Genomic DNA, 17,776 nt, shown 5'->3' with positions numbered 1-17,776 from the left:
GGGAGATTAATAAACGAGCTAAATGATATATTTATTATCTTTACGGATTGGTTAAAATCCAGGTTGCGCAAACGTGAATGAATGATCACCGGCTAATTCCAGAAGTCAATTACATATCAAACAGAATACAAAATGTCTTTCGGGTTTTACCTGTCTGTCACACTTATGCAGTATTCATAATTTTATTAAACGTTATATTTCCGACGTTACGTTGATACAACGAAATATTGTGATCGCATACTATCGTTAATTTGGTAGGAGCAAAATCACTGGGGAGTAAAACTTGAATTTTGGCCGTGTTGGGCAACGCACCACATAATTTGGGTAAAATAAAGGGAGCCAAATATTCAAGGTCGCAGTTGGAGTGTATCCTTCATGCCTTTAACATTCTGTAGGGCATTGAGATAGAACAATATTGAAAGGGTTAGGGCGAAAAAGCATACGCAAATTGCAGTCGTGCTAAAAACGTTTAGTAATGAGCAGATAAAAGCTATCGTCTACATGGTAACATGAATAACTGCATCGATACAAAATAAATACAATAAGTCATAGAAGGGGCACAATAAACAATACGATAAATCAGTCAGGTTAAAATTGGTTTAAACACACTGGTTAATCGGTTCGGTCATAAAATGGTTATGGAAATATTCACAATGACACTGACAAGCGGCCGTTATCTAGGTTATGAAGCATACAGGGGGGCAGGGCGGATAGTTGATAGTTCGAATGTGATACATTGCATGTCTAAAGATCAAATACTGTTACAATGCTTCGGCATGGAATGCTAAGATATTGCACCAAGAATGGAGAAGTGTAACAACTTGAGCCAGGAATGAATTAGATGTGTAATGTGAAGCCAAGTTTTGATAATTACACTAAATCCTATCAATGATTGTACCGCGAAAATCATAATCAATTGGGTGAAACATAAGCTATTAATTAAGTTTATAAATTGGAGACATAATTATATTATCTTGGATGTTTTAGTTGTGTTTTTAAACTTTTAAATCAGCAAAATGAACCCTCTTTCTCTTCGTTTGATTTAAAATCATCAAGAAGAATTCCACGTTTTGCTGCCGGAGCTGAAGTATCAGGGTTAGGAAGTGATAGAGAGAAACTGGACGACTTCTGGCCCATACTGGGTTGAGGAGGGGTCCTGCCTGCCATATAGTAAGCTGAGTTAGTTCCAGAAACATGAGCTGGAATAGTTGGCAGTTTCCTAGATCGTGGCTGCTGATCTGACACCTTTGGTTCCAAAGGGCAAGCTAAAGAATCAAAGCTGCCTGACTTCAAAAGGGGAGGTCGTCTGCCAAGATTTTTTGTGATCTTGGAAACTGAAGATATACTTATACGGCGAGACATGGAAGAATACAAGGACTCAGACAAGTTGGAGAGGTTTTCAGCATCTCCGCCACTTAAAAGTTCATCGGGTTTTGCTCCCTCAGTTCGATTAGCAGAAGTTTTTCGCGACCGATTCCGGGCTGGAACAACAGGGATTTGCACGTCGTTGCAGATTGCGTTTTCCGTGAGTGGAGTTAATCCAGTCTTCGGAGAGAAATCAAGTAAATTAGGTTCGCTTTCTGTGCTACTTGTATGAAGATTTAGCAAGTTAGGTCGCTGTTTCATTGAATTTAGTTTTCCACCTTCTAATCCACTGTTTTGACCTACACAGCAAGTTGATTTAATTTTTATTAATTGCCTAACTGGAAATAAAACAGTTAACTGCACAGGTGCAGAATTTAACCAAGTTTAAAATAAGCAATACACAGTGAAGTACTAACTTGATCCATTGAGGTTAGTTTTCATATCAATGTTGTTCACACCAGAGCTATCTCGAATGATCTCTCCGCAGTCTACAATGTAATACACAAGTCATGGAACAGGATGTCATTTTGCTGAGCAGTTTAAAAAGTACTGTCATAGGCACCAAACCTGGGGTGGCAGGGTAAGCAGACATACCCAAGAATTTTCTACACTGCAACAATCAGTAAACATTAAAGCTAATATGTTGGATTTGTAGGACAAAAATGTGTGTCTTACCTATCCTTGCCTCCCCTGCATTTTAAAAAGTTTGGTGCCAATTAATACTAGGCCAAAATTAACGCAGTGTGTTGCTACTAGTAAGCTGAATGTGGACTTAAGAAATTACTTAACTTTGTGTGCATTGATATACAACACAGTGAATGCAAAAATAGCCATGCTTATAAATGAGCGTTGGCATTCGTAGTTTACCTTTCATGGTGATAAATGTTGCTAGCAAAAATATACCTTTGTTACGGACAGTTTGGTGTGAAGACAGACTTACACTATAGTTTTTAGGTTAAATTTCCAAAGGTCGTTTTATACAAACTGACAGTCAATCCATTCAAATGATTACAAACATAAAAATGCTCCATGCGGTTAACACTACCACCCAAGCAAAAAGTTTCAAAAGTGGAAACACTGCCCTGGCACCACTGACTCACCAGTTAGTGGCAGGATGTGAACGTCCGAACCACTCTGTTGTGTAAAGCCATGCAGAACACAGCGACGCAAGCATGTGAAAGGGAGAAGAGATGTTAATGGAAAAGTGGAAATTAGGGCTCCTGGAATGATGCTACATGCACAATGCGTTAAAATAAAAACTACATGCAATGAGGAAGCCTGCTGTACATTACTTGAATGTACTGTTGGTGAAATTAGCGCTGAATAATTTGCACCAGGTCGTATGTATGGTTAAGTTTAAAACACAAAAAACTCGCTGTTAGACATCACCAATCACAGCGTACCGCGTTGGACGCCTGGGGTGCTTCGATGGGGACATCATCGTCAAAATTGAGTAGAATATCGCCCTCGTGTGACACCTCGTCCGAGCTTTTGTTAGTGCCCTCTGCTATGAGAGTGACCTGTCTCAATGAGGCCGTGATGCCGTCATTTTCTGGCTCCGTGGAGCCTTCATCAACACTATATGATGATGGGGTATGGTGGAAGCCTAAACTCAATGGGATGAGCGTTGTAAATTTGTTAGGCCCAGAAATGATATTGACAGAAAACATAAAGTGTCTAGAAGCTGACTAGGTATCTACCAGAGTGATGCTACAAAAACCTATGCTAAAAATGGATAAACACTACTTTGAAAATAATCTACAGAAACACGGATAAATTTTTCACATCATAAAAAGTGCTTTAGAGTTAGTTTTAATTTAAACTATAAATAGATTGCAAACTGCAATAACATAAAAGCTTTTTACTGCAAAAACTATAAAAAAATGCTTAAACTATGTGAAAAGAAGGCAGCAATATCATGCATAATACTCAGCTTCTTTGCTCACCTGCAAACGGGAAGATATTACCAGCTGTGTGAGTGTGTGTGCCAAATATCGCATCCTTGTGGATAAGTAGTAATTCCACTATACGCGATTGATACGGCATGTCTATCAGTGTTTTCAATGACTCATTCCCATCCCTAGGGAATATGTATGGCTTATAATATGTATATAGCTTGGAAAGTCAGTAACTTGTAGCACAATTAAACATATTACCATGAATATTAAAGAAACCATACATTTTACTTGTGAATGTTATTGTATACCAATCATTTATGAGGGTAATAAAATAAACAAAATAAAGGTTTTATAAATCAATTCGACAATATGTTCGGAGCCATGTTTTACTTGTATTTCACCTTTTTTCATTTTATTTTATATTACTAAACAGTAAACATAGGGTTTGTTTTTGGATTTAGTAAACTTACGTGAGCTGCGGTCGTAACAGAGTTGGACCGAACACAATGGCAAGGTTGTTTGCCGTCATCTTGTTATCGTGCGATTGTGAGGCAATTCTAAATCAAATTGGAAGTTTAGGGCATGATAGTTTTGGTAGTTAACAATTGACAAAAGCATTGCTAAGTTTTGGTGAAAATTATCAAGATTAAATAATTCTTCGTTTATATAAAACTAACTTGAGACATTTTATAAAAGACCTACAATTAAGTACATAAACCTTGTGCCAGATTAGCATGAATGTAGGAATTTTCTCAGCGAGCCAGTTAAATTTAAGCGCATATACCTTGTTGTAGATGCTACAAAATTTGGATTAATCAGAGTATGGCGCTTGTGTTTCTAAAGGGCTGGTTTAGTTTGCTAATTCACCCCTGTCCATGCCAAAAACCTACTTCACACAAAGAAACAAGTATATGCAGCTAGAAAACCAACCTTGTAAGATGGGATATTATATACTGAAGTGTATTCCGGTTAGGCAGAGGTAACGTTTCAACTGTTTCTTTTAATCTAAGAACAAATGAATCTAGGAAGGCACGGGTAGGGGGGTCTGGCATCGGTAAGTTTGCTTCTTTTGCTTGAGCCATCGCTTCGTTGGTTGAAGTGATCACTTGTTGGTAATCCTGAAAAATAATATAGTGTACTGATAAAATCACAAACAGGTGAAATGGTATTGAGTTTTAATATAGGGTTCAATTTTTGTGAAAATTATAAAAGATTTTAACAGATAACAGAATTTATAACTATAATACAACAGTTTCGGTGCATTCTATATAAGAAAAGGCATGCCAAGTTTTTAATATTTGATCCTTTACACAAAAGTGCAAAAAAGGAATTAGTTTTAGTGTAAAATAGCTTGGTTTCCACTGCCTACCTTTGCTATATCAAGGAAAGTAGGATAAAGGTTGAATTGCATTAGTGGCTCTGGTAGTTGACGAAGAAAATACTTGAGCACTCCGCTGACATCGTGTGGCGACTGCTGGGAAAGGTCGACTCGGTCCGCGGACAAGTCAAATTGGGTGCACAACTTCTCGACACGATTTTTGACCCCATTTACCCGGTAAATACCCTAAATAGAAACATATTTTTTGTTTATATTTTATTTATACCAGCTTAAAGCTACCTTGTATTTTTCAACATCATCATATTATATATTTTAGTTAGATTTTGTTTATTTGTTATCTCCGCATCACATTATATATTATTATCATATTATATATTATTTCAGCATTTAACAGCTATGCTACTATTTCAAAAACAAGCAGCAACCTTTGCATTAAGAGCTCGGTTGTCAATCTCAGCAATACATCGCTTAACAAGGTAAGGAATCCCATCGGGCACATCTTGTGTGGCAACAGAAAACTCCACTCCAAATAAAGAAGATTTTGACGACTTTTTACTCTGCAAGATTAGTATTTTAAAGCTTATATGTTTTAGATTAAGTACCACTTTAGCTGTTAGGAAAATATAATAGCAGATATCAAAGACTTTTAACCTACCACTTTATTCTGAAATAAAATTCCTTGTAATTCTTTGTTTGTAATTTTAAAAACTGAAGTTTCATCTGCTATGCCATGTGTCATGGACGAGACACTTTATAACATAGTCTGATGGAGTCCAGTCGTATGGCAAACCAAAAGTAAGGACTTTAAGATCACAAAACAAACAATTACCAGAGTCTATTTTATAATTTAGTTAAAACCCTCCAGGCTGTACATTTAAAGATTTATTTTTTTAGGAAAAAATTTCATTTAGTTTTTAGACTTATAACACACTTAGCAGCAACACCATGTACATAAAATAGATTGTTTTAAAGATAACACACATCTACCTTAAAGGCTCGTTGCACATTAGCAGCCATTGTTGCGATTTTGCTCGCTGGTTTTGATGTCTGATGTCTATAAGGTACAGGAGAACTCTCAGGGGTTGGACCAAGTCCACCTGAAACAATAAATTATTGTTATGTATGTGAAACTACAACTTAATGAGACTCTATAAGAGTAGATGAAATAGTTTGTTCAGGTTTATTTTTTCATATTTTTTATATTACATGGGTAAGGTCCTTCTCAAGAATCTACAATTTAGGCCAGACTTAGCCCATCATCCCAACTGTACTCCCAGTCTGTTTTCATACATCTGAATTAATGCGACTAGTGTGCCTGTTGTAGCCACGTTAGAACTGTTTAGTTTGTTCACATTAGTGAATAATAAACTTGTTAAACTTTGAAAGAAAACAACTTAAAGGTATTCAAACTTTTTTACCTTTCTTTTTTACTTTATTGGACTTTAACAAATTTTTAAACAGTTGTATTTATTTGCACAAAATAAAAATATTAAAAACTGCAATCATGTAATTGCTTAATGGTGCAAAGATTTTTTTATAATTTAAACAAAGCACTTAAATTGTCCTACCATGCTCTGCGGGGATAGCTAGGTTGGATCCAGGGACATCTTTATCAGCAAGATTTTCCTCCGAAGACAAGGAGCCGGCGTTGGAAAGCCTTCTGCTGCCATGGGTTGCCCTTGTTAGGTCACCTGGGCTGGCAGATGGGGAAATATCATCGAGAGATCGGCTGCTGCTGCTCTCAGTGTCGCTTAAACCTGGAAAATAAAACTCGCTGTGAGAATTTGGTTTTTATTTTATTGGGTGTGAGGTCCTTTTAGAAGTGCAGGGATTGGCCCTAACACCCTGTGTTAAGGGCCAGAATTGTAGCTAGGTTTAGGCCTGATTGGCCCATAACCATAACACCATGGGCCCGGAAGTTGACTAAATTTGAGCTATTACTGTAACACTCTGGGATTTAAGCCTGTTACTGCAAGAGAATGCGGTATTACAGATTTGGTTTCAGCGTATTTGCAAAATGATTCATATTACTGACTGCATAAAACGAAAATAATTGTCCCCTTCAAAAATGACTCAACAAATGTAATACGTAATAATAATACACAACAGTATACCAGTCTAAACAATACAAGTCTCCTATATAACAAACTGGGACAGTTATTCACCTTTAGTTCTATGATGGCCTTGTGATGTGGATTTTCCATGGTAATCATCTGTTTCCATTGAACGACCTATGATTACCAAATGTTAATATATATAGGAGTGGGGGAAGGCGGGACAAGAGAGGGGTAAGACGGGACAACTTTAGTTGCCAATATTCAAATACCCTGGTCGTGTTTTAAACAATTAACAATGGTCTATAAGAGTTGTGAGGATACAGTTTATATGTTCTTTGTTTACTACAAATGGTACCAGAAAAGACACAATATTAAATACATAATTAGTTGTACAATTAAATAAAGAAGGTAGGCGTATACAAATACACACACACACATATATATACATATATATATATATACCAAATTAAATCTAAATTCCGCAACATTAATAAAATTGTGAGCACTGGTTGCTGACGTTGAACATGTTTGGTTAATCATTAAAAACAAGATAACAGACGCATACATGGCTTTCATCACTTACAGTGAGTCACCCTTTCCAGAACTTACGTACAAAGTTTTTTTTCGGAATATTTCATTAATATTTTATCATCAAAATGCTTTCATTTTGGAATATGGTGTTGTACAATTCACAAAACTCAGTCATAGTGCGAATACTCGGTTTTAAAAAAAATTTAAGTGATACCCATAGGCATTACGTATTTTGAACTTTGATCAAAATCTGGGATGACATTGCTAAAATGCAGTTACACTCATAGTTGTCAAACATGGAGAACCTCATTGAATAATGTGGTGAATGCAATATACTTTAGCTCTGCTTGATTGTAAGGTTACCCAACCTAAAACTGGGGTGTTAAATTAATGATTCCATCCTTGTTGTAAAAGTTAGGTGACATGTTTTAACTCTTGACCCTTACTGTTACGTCTATGGTTAGTAGTTAGATTATTTAAAGTTTAATTAATGGTTGCCACCAGAAACTCACTGGGGTGCTAAAAGCAGGGATGAGAAAGGTCTGAGTTTTAAAAGTCTGAAAATATTTGTAGGGTCTGTGGGTGACACGCATGAAAACAAAAATACGACAACAATCTTTTAAAAAAAAATTGGAAACCTGCATTGAAGTTTAAATAATGATCATACACTCACCTGAAACAAGGTAAGGCGCTCCATCCACCGAGACTTGCTCAAACTCAAAGTCAGACCTTATATGGTAGGGTTGTGAGGGAAGGTTCCGGATATATTCCGTGTATTGAAAGCCAGGTTCGTACCTCTTCGCGTCTTCACACATTGCTTGAAACTGGGAACATGAAAATTAATTTAGAACGGAGATGACGGTTTTAATTTTGAATGCCTAAACAGGTAACACTCTTCAAATGTCAAAAAAAAAGTTTTTAAAACTTCTTAACCGCCAAGTTTGATTTGCAAAATGGAAAAAAGTTAGGTTTTAACTTTTAAATTGCCAAAAAGTACAATATTTGAACACTGGTTTTTCAACACTAAACAATACAGTTTACACCTAACCCTTCAACACTGAACAATTCAGATTACGTAAGGCTTATTTATATAGGGCAAAATCAACATAACATCGGTATTTGACAGTTAAAACTTTTCACAAGTTACCCACCTGTACAGGCAAAGGTGAGAATAATTGTTGATGGAGTTGGAAGTAACTGATTGTGACACTTTGTGCTGTTTGGTCACATTGTGTCATCAGGTCTCGTAGTTGTTGAAGGTAATGAACCTGTGACAATAGAAAGTAAATTTGATGCGAGTAAAACAGACCCCGAAACTGGAGTGGCAGGGTGGGTAGGCAGGTACACTATATTTTTTAAATTAAGCAAAAAAACCTTACTACAACCAATAGACGAAACTTGTTTCAGAGGTTTTTTTAACTAGTACTACTGTCTTTTTCATATATATATCAGTTTAACTTTAGTAAAACAGCTCCCCGCTTCAAGTCTGTTATTTGATGTGATTTAAACAGACACAGCCCTCAAACCTGGGGTGGCAAGGTAGGCAGGCTATGTTGTGTTTTTTAAAACTGTGTGGTAATACAACAAGCTATGTTTATGCTAAATAATCTTAGATGTATTGTATTATTGTATATAAGGATGATATATATATACCCACAGTTATAACATATATAGATAAAGAATATTTTAACACAACTCCCTTAACTAAGAAACATTTATTGTTGAACATATTGAACAAAACAAAAAACATTTATTGTTAAATATATTGAACAAAACAAAAAACATTTATTGTTAAATATATTGAACTATCTACATTAAAAATTTGGATCGCTGTTTAAAAGCTAATGGTAAAAAGAATTGCTGGCCTGTGTAGGCTGTAGCAACATACACTGTTATCTGTTGGCATAAAGAATTTATTGCCATATTAGCAGATAGGTATGAATGGGACTAAACTTTATGGGGCAGTTGACTGTATAATAATCCCATTTGTATGCACTGGACAAACTACAGTATTTGTTGGCACAAGTAACATGAAACGTCCACACTTGGTTGTTTTTTGGTGTAGGCTATCTACTAACATGGTATTGAAAACTCAAAATATTAAAAGGGTTTTTTTTTCAGTAGTGCAAAGGGATATTTAGCAGTGAGACTTTAAATAATATTGAACAAATTCTGTTTGTTTACTAATTTAATATTCAGCATTTAAAAACCCTCCAAAACTAGTTTGGTGATTACCCCTCCAAAAATTGGTAATTAAAATATTTTCGGTTGGATCTCACCTTGTTTCTTTCAAGATCTCTCAAGCGTTTGTTGGCTTCCATGACGTAAGCTTTGTAATTATGTTCAGCTTGAGTGGCCTGGAATCAAAGGCAGTGGTTAGTCCGTGGTTACAGATTGACTGTGACGTCATTGACTTGATATATGAGGTTTTCTCAGCGGGCACATAATGGCTCCGTGGGAAAAGAAATAACAGCTTGGCAAACGCAACTAAAAGGTGTAATTGTGCAATAAAAAGTAGAATAAAATATCACACAGCAGACACACATATATTTTATACATAATAATGCATGAAACAATTTTACTACAAAGTAAAGATAAAAAAATTCTGTATAAGAGAGCAGTTTGATAAATTAACTTGGAAAACCTGGATAGAAGGTATTTACAACAAGAACCTTCACAATTTAATATTTGTGTGTATGTATTACCTGTTTATGCTCTCATTTTAATAAGCAGTTGCCATTTACCTTCAAATTCGTGTCCTCTTCTTGCCTCTTCTTCTTCTCCATCTTCCCGGATGCAGCAGCGGAGTAAAGAACTGATCCGAGTGTCGTAGTTTGAGAAACTGCTCCGTGTTTTGCCGGATGAGAAGGGTTAGACTGCTGACTTTGCTCAGTTTCAGCTTTAATAGCTGCCTCCTTTGCCTTATGATACTCCTGGATTTTAACTTGATACGTCTGCTTTGCTTTTTTCATGTTTAGTATTGCCTCCTCCTAAAGTTGAAGTAGAAAAAAAGAACATTTTAAACCGTTGGACTTTAGTTGACATATACTGTTATACAATATGTTAAAACCTTAAATATTTAATTGCAAGTACACATATTGTAAATGTACTAATGAAATATTGATTGGTAAAACATTAAACATTCTATTCATATTGCAATAACAAGTTGTTTAGATGACTCACTGATCTTCGTTTCTCTTTGTTCCAAGTGTCACGTATGGTTTTCCTCCGTTTATCATGCTGGCTCTTCTTTGCTTGCAAAGGCTCCAGAAACTTCTGCTGTAGGATTTGGGCTTGATACATTGTATGGCTGTTACTCCCGTACTCTCGATCCTGAAAAAAAAAAGAATCCTCAAAATGCTTTTTCCCATGGCAACCATACGATACCATACAGTGTTGTAAGCCATTGATTCCCAATGTATGGTTGGCTCGGATCATTATTTTTTTTGCTGTTGTGTGTTTTAAAAAAAAACTAATTTATTTAGTGAAATTAGAAACCGCATGGTATTTTTTCCCTTTTTCTTATTATTTTTAGAAAAAATACTGCTTTTGCAGTGCAGTTGTGTAAAAGGGTGGGGTTAGGTGAAAAGAAGGTACATAAATACCATAAAACAAATACCATAAATATAAAAATCACCAATCTTAAAAACAGCCCAACTTAAAAATACCCAAAAGTTTTGGTATTTATAAACTTACATGATCAAGTGCAGTGCAGTAAAGAGATTGGAACGGTAGGAAACTTTGCTCTGAAAGAATGGGTTTGGTGGCTTGTGACAGCTTTAACAAGCTCTTAGAATGCTCCATTTCTGTTGAAAACAAATATTCAACGTAAAGGTCATATTTTTACCTTTTTAAAACCTTTTTAGTTGGTGTTGTTTTTAAATTTGTTGTTTTTTTTTAATTTATCGAAGAAAAAATCAAAATTTAAAGATTGTAGCATGTGTGAACCAACCGCAGTTTCATTGATTTTCTAAATAGAAAGTGTATGTTGTACATATTTGTTTTTAGGTTTCAAGCACTCGTACCCAGTAATATCAATTAAAATACATTATTTTATCGATAAATAAATGAGGAATTTATCAATCATTGATATATATTAATATATATATCGTATAGTCGAAGATATATACTAAAAAATCAGACAAATTGATCAAAACCAAAGTACAAAATGTAAACTACAGATAAACTACATTTTACACGCACTTTTTATTCATAAACTGTTCTTACCAAAGAATTTTTATGATCTAAAATGATGTTTTAAAAACATAAGATTTTTAGATTAATTATTAATAACAAGACTAGTGACCTAGATTTGTGTGTTTAAACTCCTACAGTGTAAACCAATTACACAACAGATTGTGTTTACATAACATTTAGACCTCAATGTTAGGAAATATTACAGACATATTTTGTAGTTACACATAAAAACATCTATTTAACAAAATAAACCGCTATAATTAGGACATTTTTTTTACATTTAACATTACTGACTAGTTGTATTTTTATTTTATAAAAAATTAGGTTGAAAAAATGCTACAAGAACCGTTTGCAAAAATATTTTAAAATGAAAGGTGTATTTCTCCACTTAAACTGAAAATGGGTGTGATATTAAATAACTTTAAAACTGGGTGTGTTTTCTACAATTTCCCCTAAATTCTTTTACAGGCGCATGAGCCTAGGGGAACTTTTTAGTAATGAACAAAACTAATTTACTTCTACGAAGATTTATTTTTTTACCTAGATGAGCTTTCTTCTTCACATAAGTCATAAGGTCACTGAGATATTTGGACAATATCTTTGCTCGCTCGAACGCCATTTCCAGTCCTGCATCCATGCGCTGTAAAAGCTCATCAGCATGTTCAGATGAAGTATTCTCAGAGCTTGGAACTGCAGAAAAAGTAGCTGGATTTGATGTTGTGGTGGTGGTTGTGGTACATTTATAGACAGGGATAGTTTATGCAGGGGCGTTGGGAAGAATAGTCCTATGAAAATCCTTCACTGCATTATTCAGTAAAATACAACCAATAAGTTAGACTTGTCTCATAAAAATGTGGTCCAACTATTACTGCCCTCCCTCCCCTACTATTTAGTACAAGATGAACCACTGCAACATATCAGTGTATTTGTTAAACTAACTGTATATAGACACATATGGCCCCTATGGGTTTAGCAGTCATGCTTTTTATTTGCTATTTACATAGACAAGACAATGCATTTGCTTATACACATAAATATTGTTGTGCACTTTGCAGTATATAAAATTATTGATACACAAAACCTAACAGACCTTCAGTGGTTGGGATTTCTGGAGGATTTTCAATTGATTCTGTCCTCTGGTCACTTGCTTCAAAAGTATCAAATGAATGAGAAGAAGTCTGTACGGGTATTTGATATTAAGTGGTGTGGTGGTATTATAATGTATAATTCATAGGAACCCTACACGGGAGAAATTACTCAATTTTATTACGTAGCATGTGAAACCATTATTTAAAAGTTGAACAGCATGTTTGTGTTTCAGGTCTTGTGGAACCTAATTTTTAAACAAATAGAGTTACTGACTTCTTCTTCTGGGAGAAAACTAGGATTCCTCCCCGAATAAATACCAAAGACATAAAAATAACTGACATTTTGCACCACATTTGAATTACACTGAATATGATTTGAATATATGTAACATTGTACAGTTAACGCCATTAAATTCTTCTTTATGTTGATTTGGATACAAACACTATATGTAGATTTAAAACCACACAACTGATGTTATTTCTATGTATTCTAAGTACATCCTTCCTATCCCAGTCTTAAAATAAAACAACCCACATATCACACTAGGACATTACATATATATATTAATTATAACAATGTACCAACACATGTTATTCATAGTACATGTAACATGTAAATTAAATACATCTGGTACTACTTTTTTTTAGCCAATATGAGAAAAAATGGCACCTTTTTTAAAACCGTGGGGATTTTGTGCTTTTATAACCTCGGTTCTACATTAAAACTACCACATAGGAAACCACTGTAGGCGATTATAGATACCAGCAAGCAAATATACTATATTTGCAAACTGTGATATGTTGTTTTTTATACATATATTTCAAATCAGCCATTTTTGTACAAATATTAAAGCCTAACATTCTGTGTAAAAGTTTAAGAAACTAAACTTACCATGGATAATCGTGGACTGATATGTACGTCTCCCATCAAGCATTCAGATACACTAAAGATACCAAGAATAAATAAAAATATATCAAAACACAGATAAGACTTATGGCTTGAACTAAAGCACAGTTACTTGTAAGTGTTTGCCATGATAACAATCTCGTGTGCTATTTCTATGTATAGCTGGCTGGTTGGACAGCTGGTCTATGTCTTATTCTTAGTGCAGACCAGTTGATCAAATACAGGACAATCTTACAATAAAGAGATTTAATAGCTCAAATATATATTTATATATGTGTGTTCAAAATATGTAAAACAAACAGTGGAGAAGTGGGTTTTGTTAATCTTTTTTTATCCACCCTTTTCTTAAATATTGTACCTTACTTTCAAACACACATTGGACTTTAAAAATACTCACAAGAAATGTTGTTTACAACTATACTGATTAGATTACTCCTGTAACAATTACGGATGCCAACCTAAGCCCTAGACAGGGGTACATGTACCACTATGAAAACCACACAGTTCAATCTACTTTAAAAACAGCTGCGATTTGAAAATATTGAATTTTGGTCTAATTGCATTTCATACCTGTTGCTGAATGCCATGGCAAGATTGTTGATTGCTCTAAAAATATCCGGAGAAGCGTCAAGTCTGTCATCCTCATAGTTATACTCTGTGTCATAAAACAATTCTTTCAGTTTAGACAGAAAAACAGACAAAATTCGTTTGGTTTTGTCTGTTACTTTCTCCAAGCAGCAGATCTTTACAGTATAACTTTACACAAGAATCGTGCAACTCTATGAGCACCAGATTAGGGTCAGATTCAAGAAATTTATTACAGTTATTTTAGTTTACTCTACATTTAGCCCTTTGACCTTTGAGTTGTTTTGCATAGAAGTAAATTCTAGAATTTTAATATTTTTACATATGTAATGGAACAACTGTGGTGCCAAACTAAAAGTCAAAGAGAATTTTTGGCAAATACCTTTGACGTGTCTAATCAACACCCCAGCCATGGAGAGAATCTCTGTTGAATTAAGTTCAGCATATTTATCCACGACCATCTTTAACACCTGCAGTAACTCCCCTAGTCGCTCATGTGCCAGAACTCGCTGGGATTTGTCGGATGAATCTGAACATTGCATTAGTTTAGCACATGGAGGTGTTATCATATAATCTTGGCGCTAAATATCCCCTATAAATAGCACAGCTTCCCGCACAAACCACACGCATACCTCAGCACAATAGGAAATGTTACGGGCAGTTGCACATACTCAACCATTTAACCGTAAAATATAAAATAGTTTTTTTTCACAAATAATCGTTTACCAGTCGGTCATACATAGTCAACTAATTATCAAATAGTTTGTTTCACAAATACCCATTCTGAACCCATTCACAGTTTACCAGTCTGTCATATAATACGTTATACCTAAATACAAACCTAACAGAGGTACCAATACAACAAGCATGTGTCCCCTTTATTTACTATCACCCACCCTGTAGGGCTGTATCCTTCTTTAAAAAATACCTTATAAAAAAATTAAATAGTTTAATGTAATATACTTACTTCTTTCATCCAGAAACACAGATTTCAGGGCAGTTAAAGCCTCAGAGAAGGTCCTTAGATCCTTGGTTAGTTGAAACACTCCTTCTTGACTCATTAGACGTGTGTCTGCTGCTTTTGAATCTCCAGTCCAACCCACATCAGTAGAAGAACCACTTCCTTTAAACAGACAACAAGCTAAAAACACTGCAATTGTTTTACACACAAATTCCAAAGCACCATTAAGCATTTTCCTCAGCAGTCACAACGCAATTACCATAAAGCTGGTATTACTTAGCACTATAACACAGTCTTAGCTAAACTAAGCTCTTGCCTAAATTGCCAAATAGCTTGAAATTGATTTGAATCAAAGGACGGTGCTACAGAATGAATAACAGTAGAAAGATTCAAAAAACGAAACACGAAACATGAATGTGGGCTTTCTACATTCTATTAATAAGTAAACATTACAATTTACAACAAATAATTTCGATTTATTTCATATTCCACTACATTAAATGCATACCACTGTTTTGTTGATTGTCCATCCTGTTTGAATTTACAGGAATTTCATTTCCTGCATCTTGTCCGACAAGCGCAAAGTTATTTTGCGGAAGATTGAAACTTCCACCACTACCAGTGCTATCGAGACTGTCGTCATGACGAAAAGCTGCTTTCATTTCCGTTGGTCTTAAAATCTTTTTTATAAATAAAACTTTTTATAGAAGCATTTATATAAATAGGCTAACGTAGCGCCGTAGCCTATATAAGTTTTAACAGTAATCATAATACCTTTTTAGCTATTTTAATGCACATTGCACACCTCGTTTTATATCAAAGTAAACTAATATAAGTTACATGTATATAATACAACCACTTAATCCAACTTACCTAAAATAAAATCTACTGTTTAAATTTTCTACATAACGAAAACTCCAGTTGCCATAAGTAGCATTGGTATTTACTCTCAACAATCGAGATGGATTAACCTGCAGGGCAGATGGAAATCACAGCCGCAGTAACAATACTTTTACAACTGCCTTATTATTTAAAATTCTACCTCAAACAAAAAAAGAAAAAATTTAATCAAGGATTAAAAATTACCCAAACAGTAGACTATAGAGTATATAGTAAGTCATTTTATAATGTTATGTTGTTTTATTTGTAGTTTTAAAGTCCCTATGACAAACTTCCAATGCAAGAAACATTTTACTGCACAAAAAATCATGCAATTCACCTTGCATAAGATAAAAGTAGAAAACATTGGCCAAAGTTCAAATAAACCACAACCACAATGCAAAGTCATTACATGTATGCAACAATAGGTATACAAGTTACATAACCATAAAGTTTTATACATGTATGACATAGGCAAGCTTTGGAAATTGCTGCAATAGGGTCGTAACTGAATTACAGCTGACGATGTTGTACTGACTTCATGACAAATTGATAAAACATTAACTTAAATACACTATGGACTCACACCAAAGCTATTCGGTTGCAATAAACTGATTAATAATTGACTTTCAACTAAAATAATTGACTTAGTATGGAGTCAATACACAACCAAAGTCTGTCTATAAAGAAGGCTGAACCTGTGCAAGTTTCAACAACTCTTTAATAATAAAAATAAATAAAATTAATAAAGGTATAATAATACACCCTTGACTAATTATCATTTAAGTATATTTGAGTGAAAAGCTTTATAATAAAATGTTATTGTATTTAACTATCATATAATTTTGAATGGTCGTGCACAGAAAGAAAGCTTACACAAGATTTTGTTACATGTATTACTACAAAATATAAAATATGTTAGGTCTACATAAAACACAATTCAAGAATACAAGAAACCACAAGGTTGTCAACTAGAACCCATAACTTGATAATAACTTTATTTGTCTCCTAAATAACTAAACATCAACACCCAAGCTGTGTCACATTTAACTCGTACCAGTCATTTATTGGTCTGGAAGAACCAATTTGCTTTAGCAAACAAAAATCGCAGAGAGCAAACAAAGCATTGAGATTAATTAGAAAGCGATTACACAAAGTTTGTTCTAGTAGTGATGGAGAGAACGCGCCTTCACCACACAAACATAACACAATTTAGTTTAAAATTCGACGAACAACACATTGGACCAAAAAATTCAATTGGTATCACGAAACAACAAAGGGTCCATTTACACTTTTTTAAAATTTTTAAACCTTAAACATTTTAATGGGTAATCTTAAACAATGTGTCTGTTATACATAAACATTTAATGAAATGAATTAAAATCAGACACAAGTTCTATAAACTATATCTTTTTAATATAGTTTATAGAACTATATTAAAGCTTAAAATAACAACATTCATTTTAAACGAGGTAATACATGTAAAAGATACCTAACATTTCCTGTTGTTTAAATATTACTAACAGAATATTGTGGCAATTACATACGTATAACATTCAACATTATGAGAACCGAGAATGTTCCCAAATCACCGAACGAAAAAGCAACTAGACAGAAGTAGACTTCTGAGCTATGTACATAGAGAACTAAAATGCATCAACCGGATGTTTTCGGCGGACAGTTTGTTCGTTCTTTGAAATAAAATGGGAACACATCTTGCCAACATATATCGTAAAAGGTGTATTTTATAGGTAAAAAAACGTTTACAAACAACTAAAACAAGCATTTGCAAGCCCTAATTAATATTTCTAATGAAAATGGTTTTCCAAAACGAAACTTAGCACATTTAAACGAAATTTTACATATATACCCGAATAATCTTTAATCTACATTCAGTCATTTATTCGCCTAATTAAATTATATTTTTTAAACTTTAATATAGCAAAAAAAACAATAATAAAGTAAGTAC

The 17,776-nt window shown here is 34.2% G+C and overlaps 1 protein-coding gene across 4 annotated transcripts; it reads right to left on the bottom strand.

Moving 5' to 3' along the window:
* Positions 1-166: 166 nt before the first annotated feature.
* On the bottom strand, positions 167-15,987 carry LOC100177509 (rho GTPase-activating protein 45). 4 transcript variants are annotated; one of them, XM_002130914.3, is made up of 26 exons: positions 15,802-15,987; positions 15,437-15,600; positions 14,935-15,090; positions 14,350-14,496; positions 13,953-14,037; positions 13,368-13,419; positions 12,478-12,565; positions 11,928-12,077; positions 10,887-10,996; positions 10,374-10,523; positions 9,935-10,180; positions 9,470-9,547; positions 8,342-8,458; positions 7,864-8,014; positions 6,768-6,833; positions 6,171-6,359; positions 5,590-5,699; positions 5,028-5,159; positions 4,633-4,827; positions 4,194-4,381; positions 3,734-3,820; positions 3,312-3,445; positions 2,769-2,971; positions 2,466-2,499; positions 1,782-1,853; positions 167-1,664 (listed from the first exon to the last, which is right to left on the bottom strand). In XM_002130914.3, the coding sequence occupies exons 2-26, from the start codon at positions 15,588-15,590 to the stop codon at positions 1,009-1,011; spliced, it is 3,750 nt and encodes a 1,249-aa protein (XP_002130950.1). In that variant the 5' UTR covers positions 15,591-15,600; positions 15,802-15,987; the 3' UTR covers positions 167-1,008. The 4 variants fall into 4 exon arrangements, with proteins under 4 accessions (XP_002130950.1, XP_018668444.1, XP_018668445.1 ...); XM_018812899.2 differs by having other exon boundaries at positions 15,437-15,608; positions 15,802-15,985; XM_018812901.2 differs by lacking the exon at positions 2,466-2,499 and having other exon boundaries at positions 1,559-1,664.
* Between the last annotated feature and the right edge of the window lie 1,789 nt (positions 15,988-17,776).

Source organism: Ciona intestinalis, chromosome 8 (genome assembly GCF_000224145.3).
Source record: "Ciona intestinalis chromosome 8, KH, whole genome shotgun sequence".
Taxonomy (NCBI): domain Eukaryota; kingdom Metazoa; phylum Chordata; class Ascidiacea; order Phlebobranchia; family Cionidae; genus Ciona; species Ciona intestinalis.
Note: the sequence above shows the minus strand (reverse complement) of the source record. Positions and strands in the feature narration are given on the sequence as shown.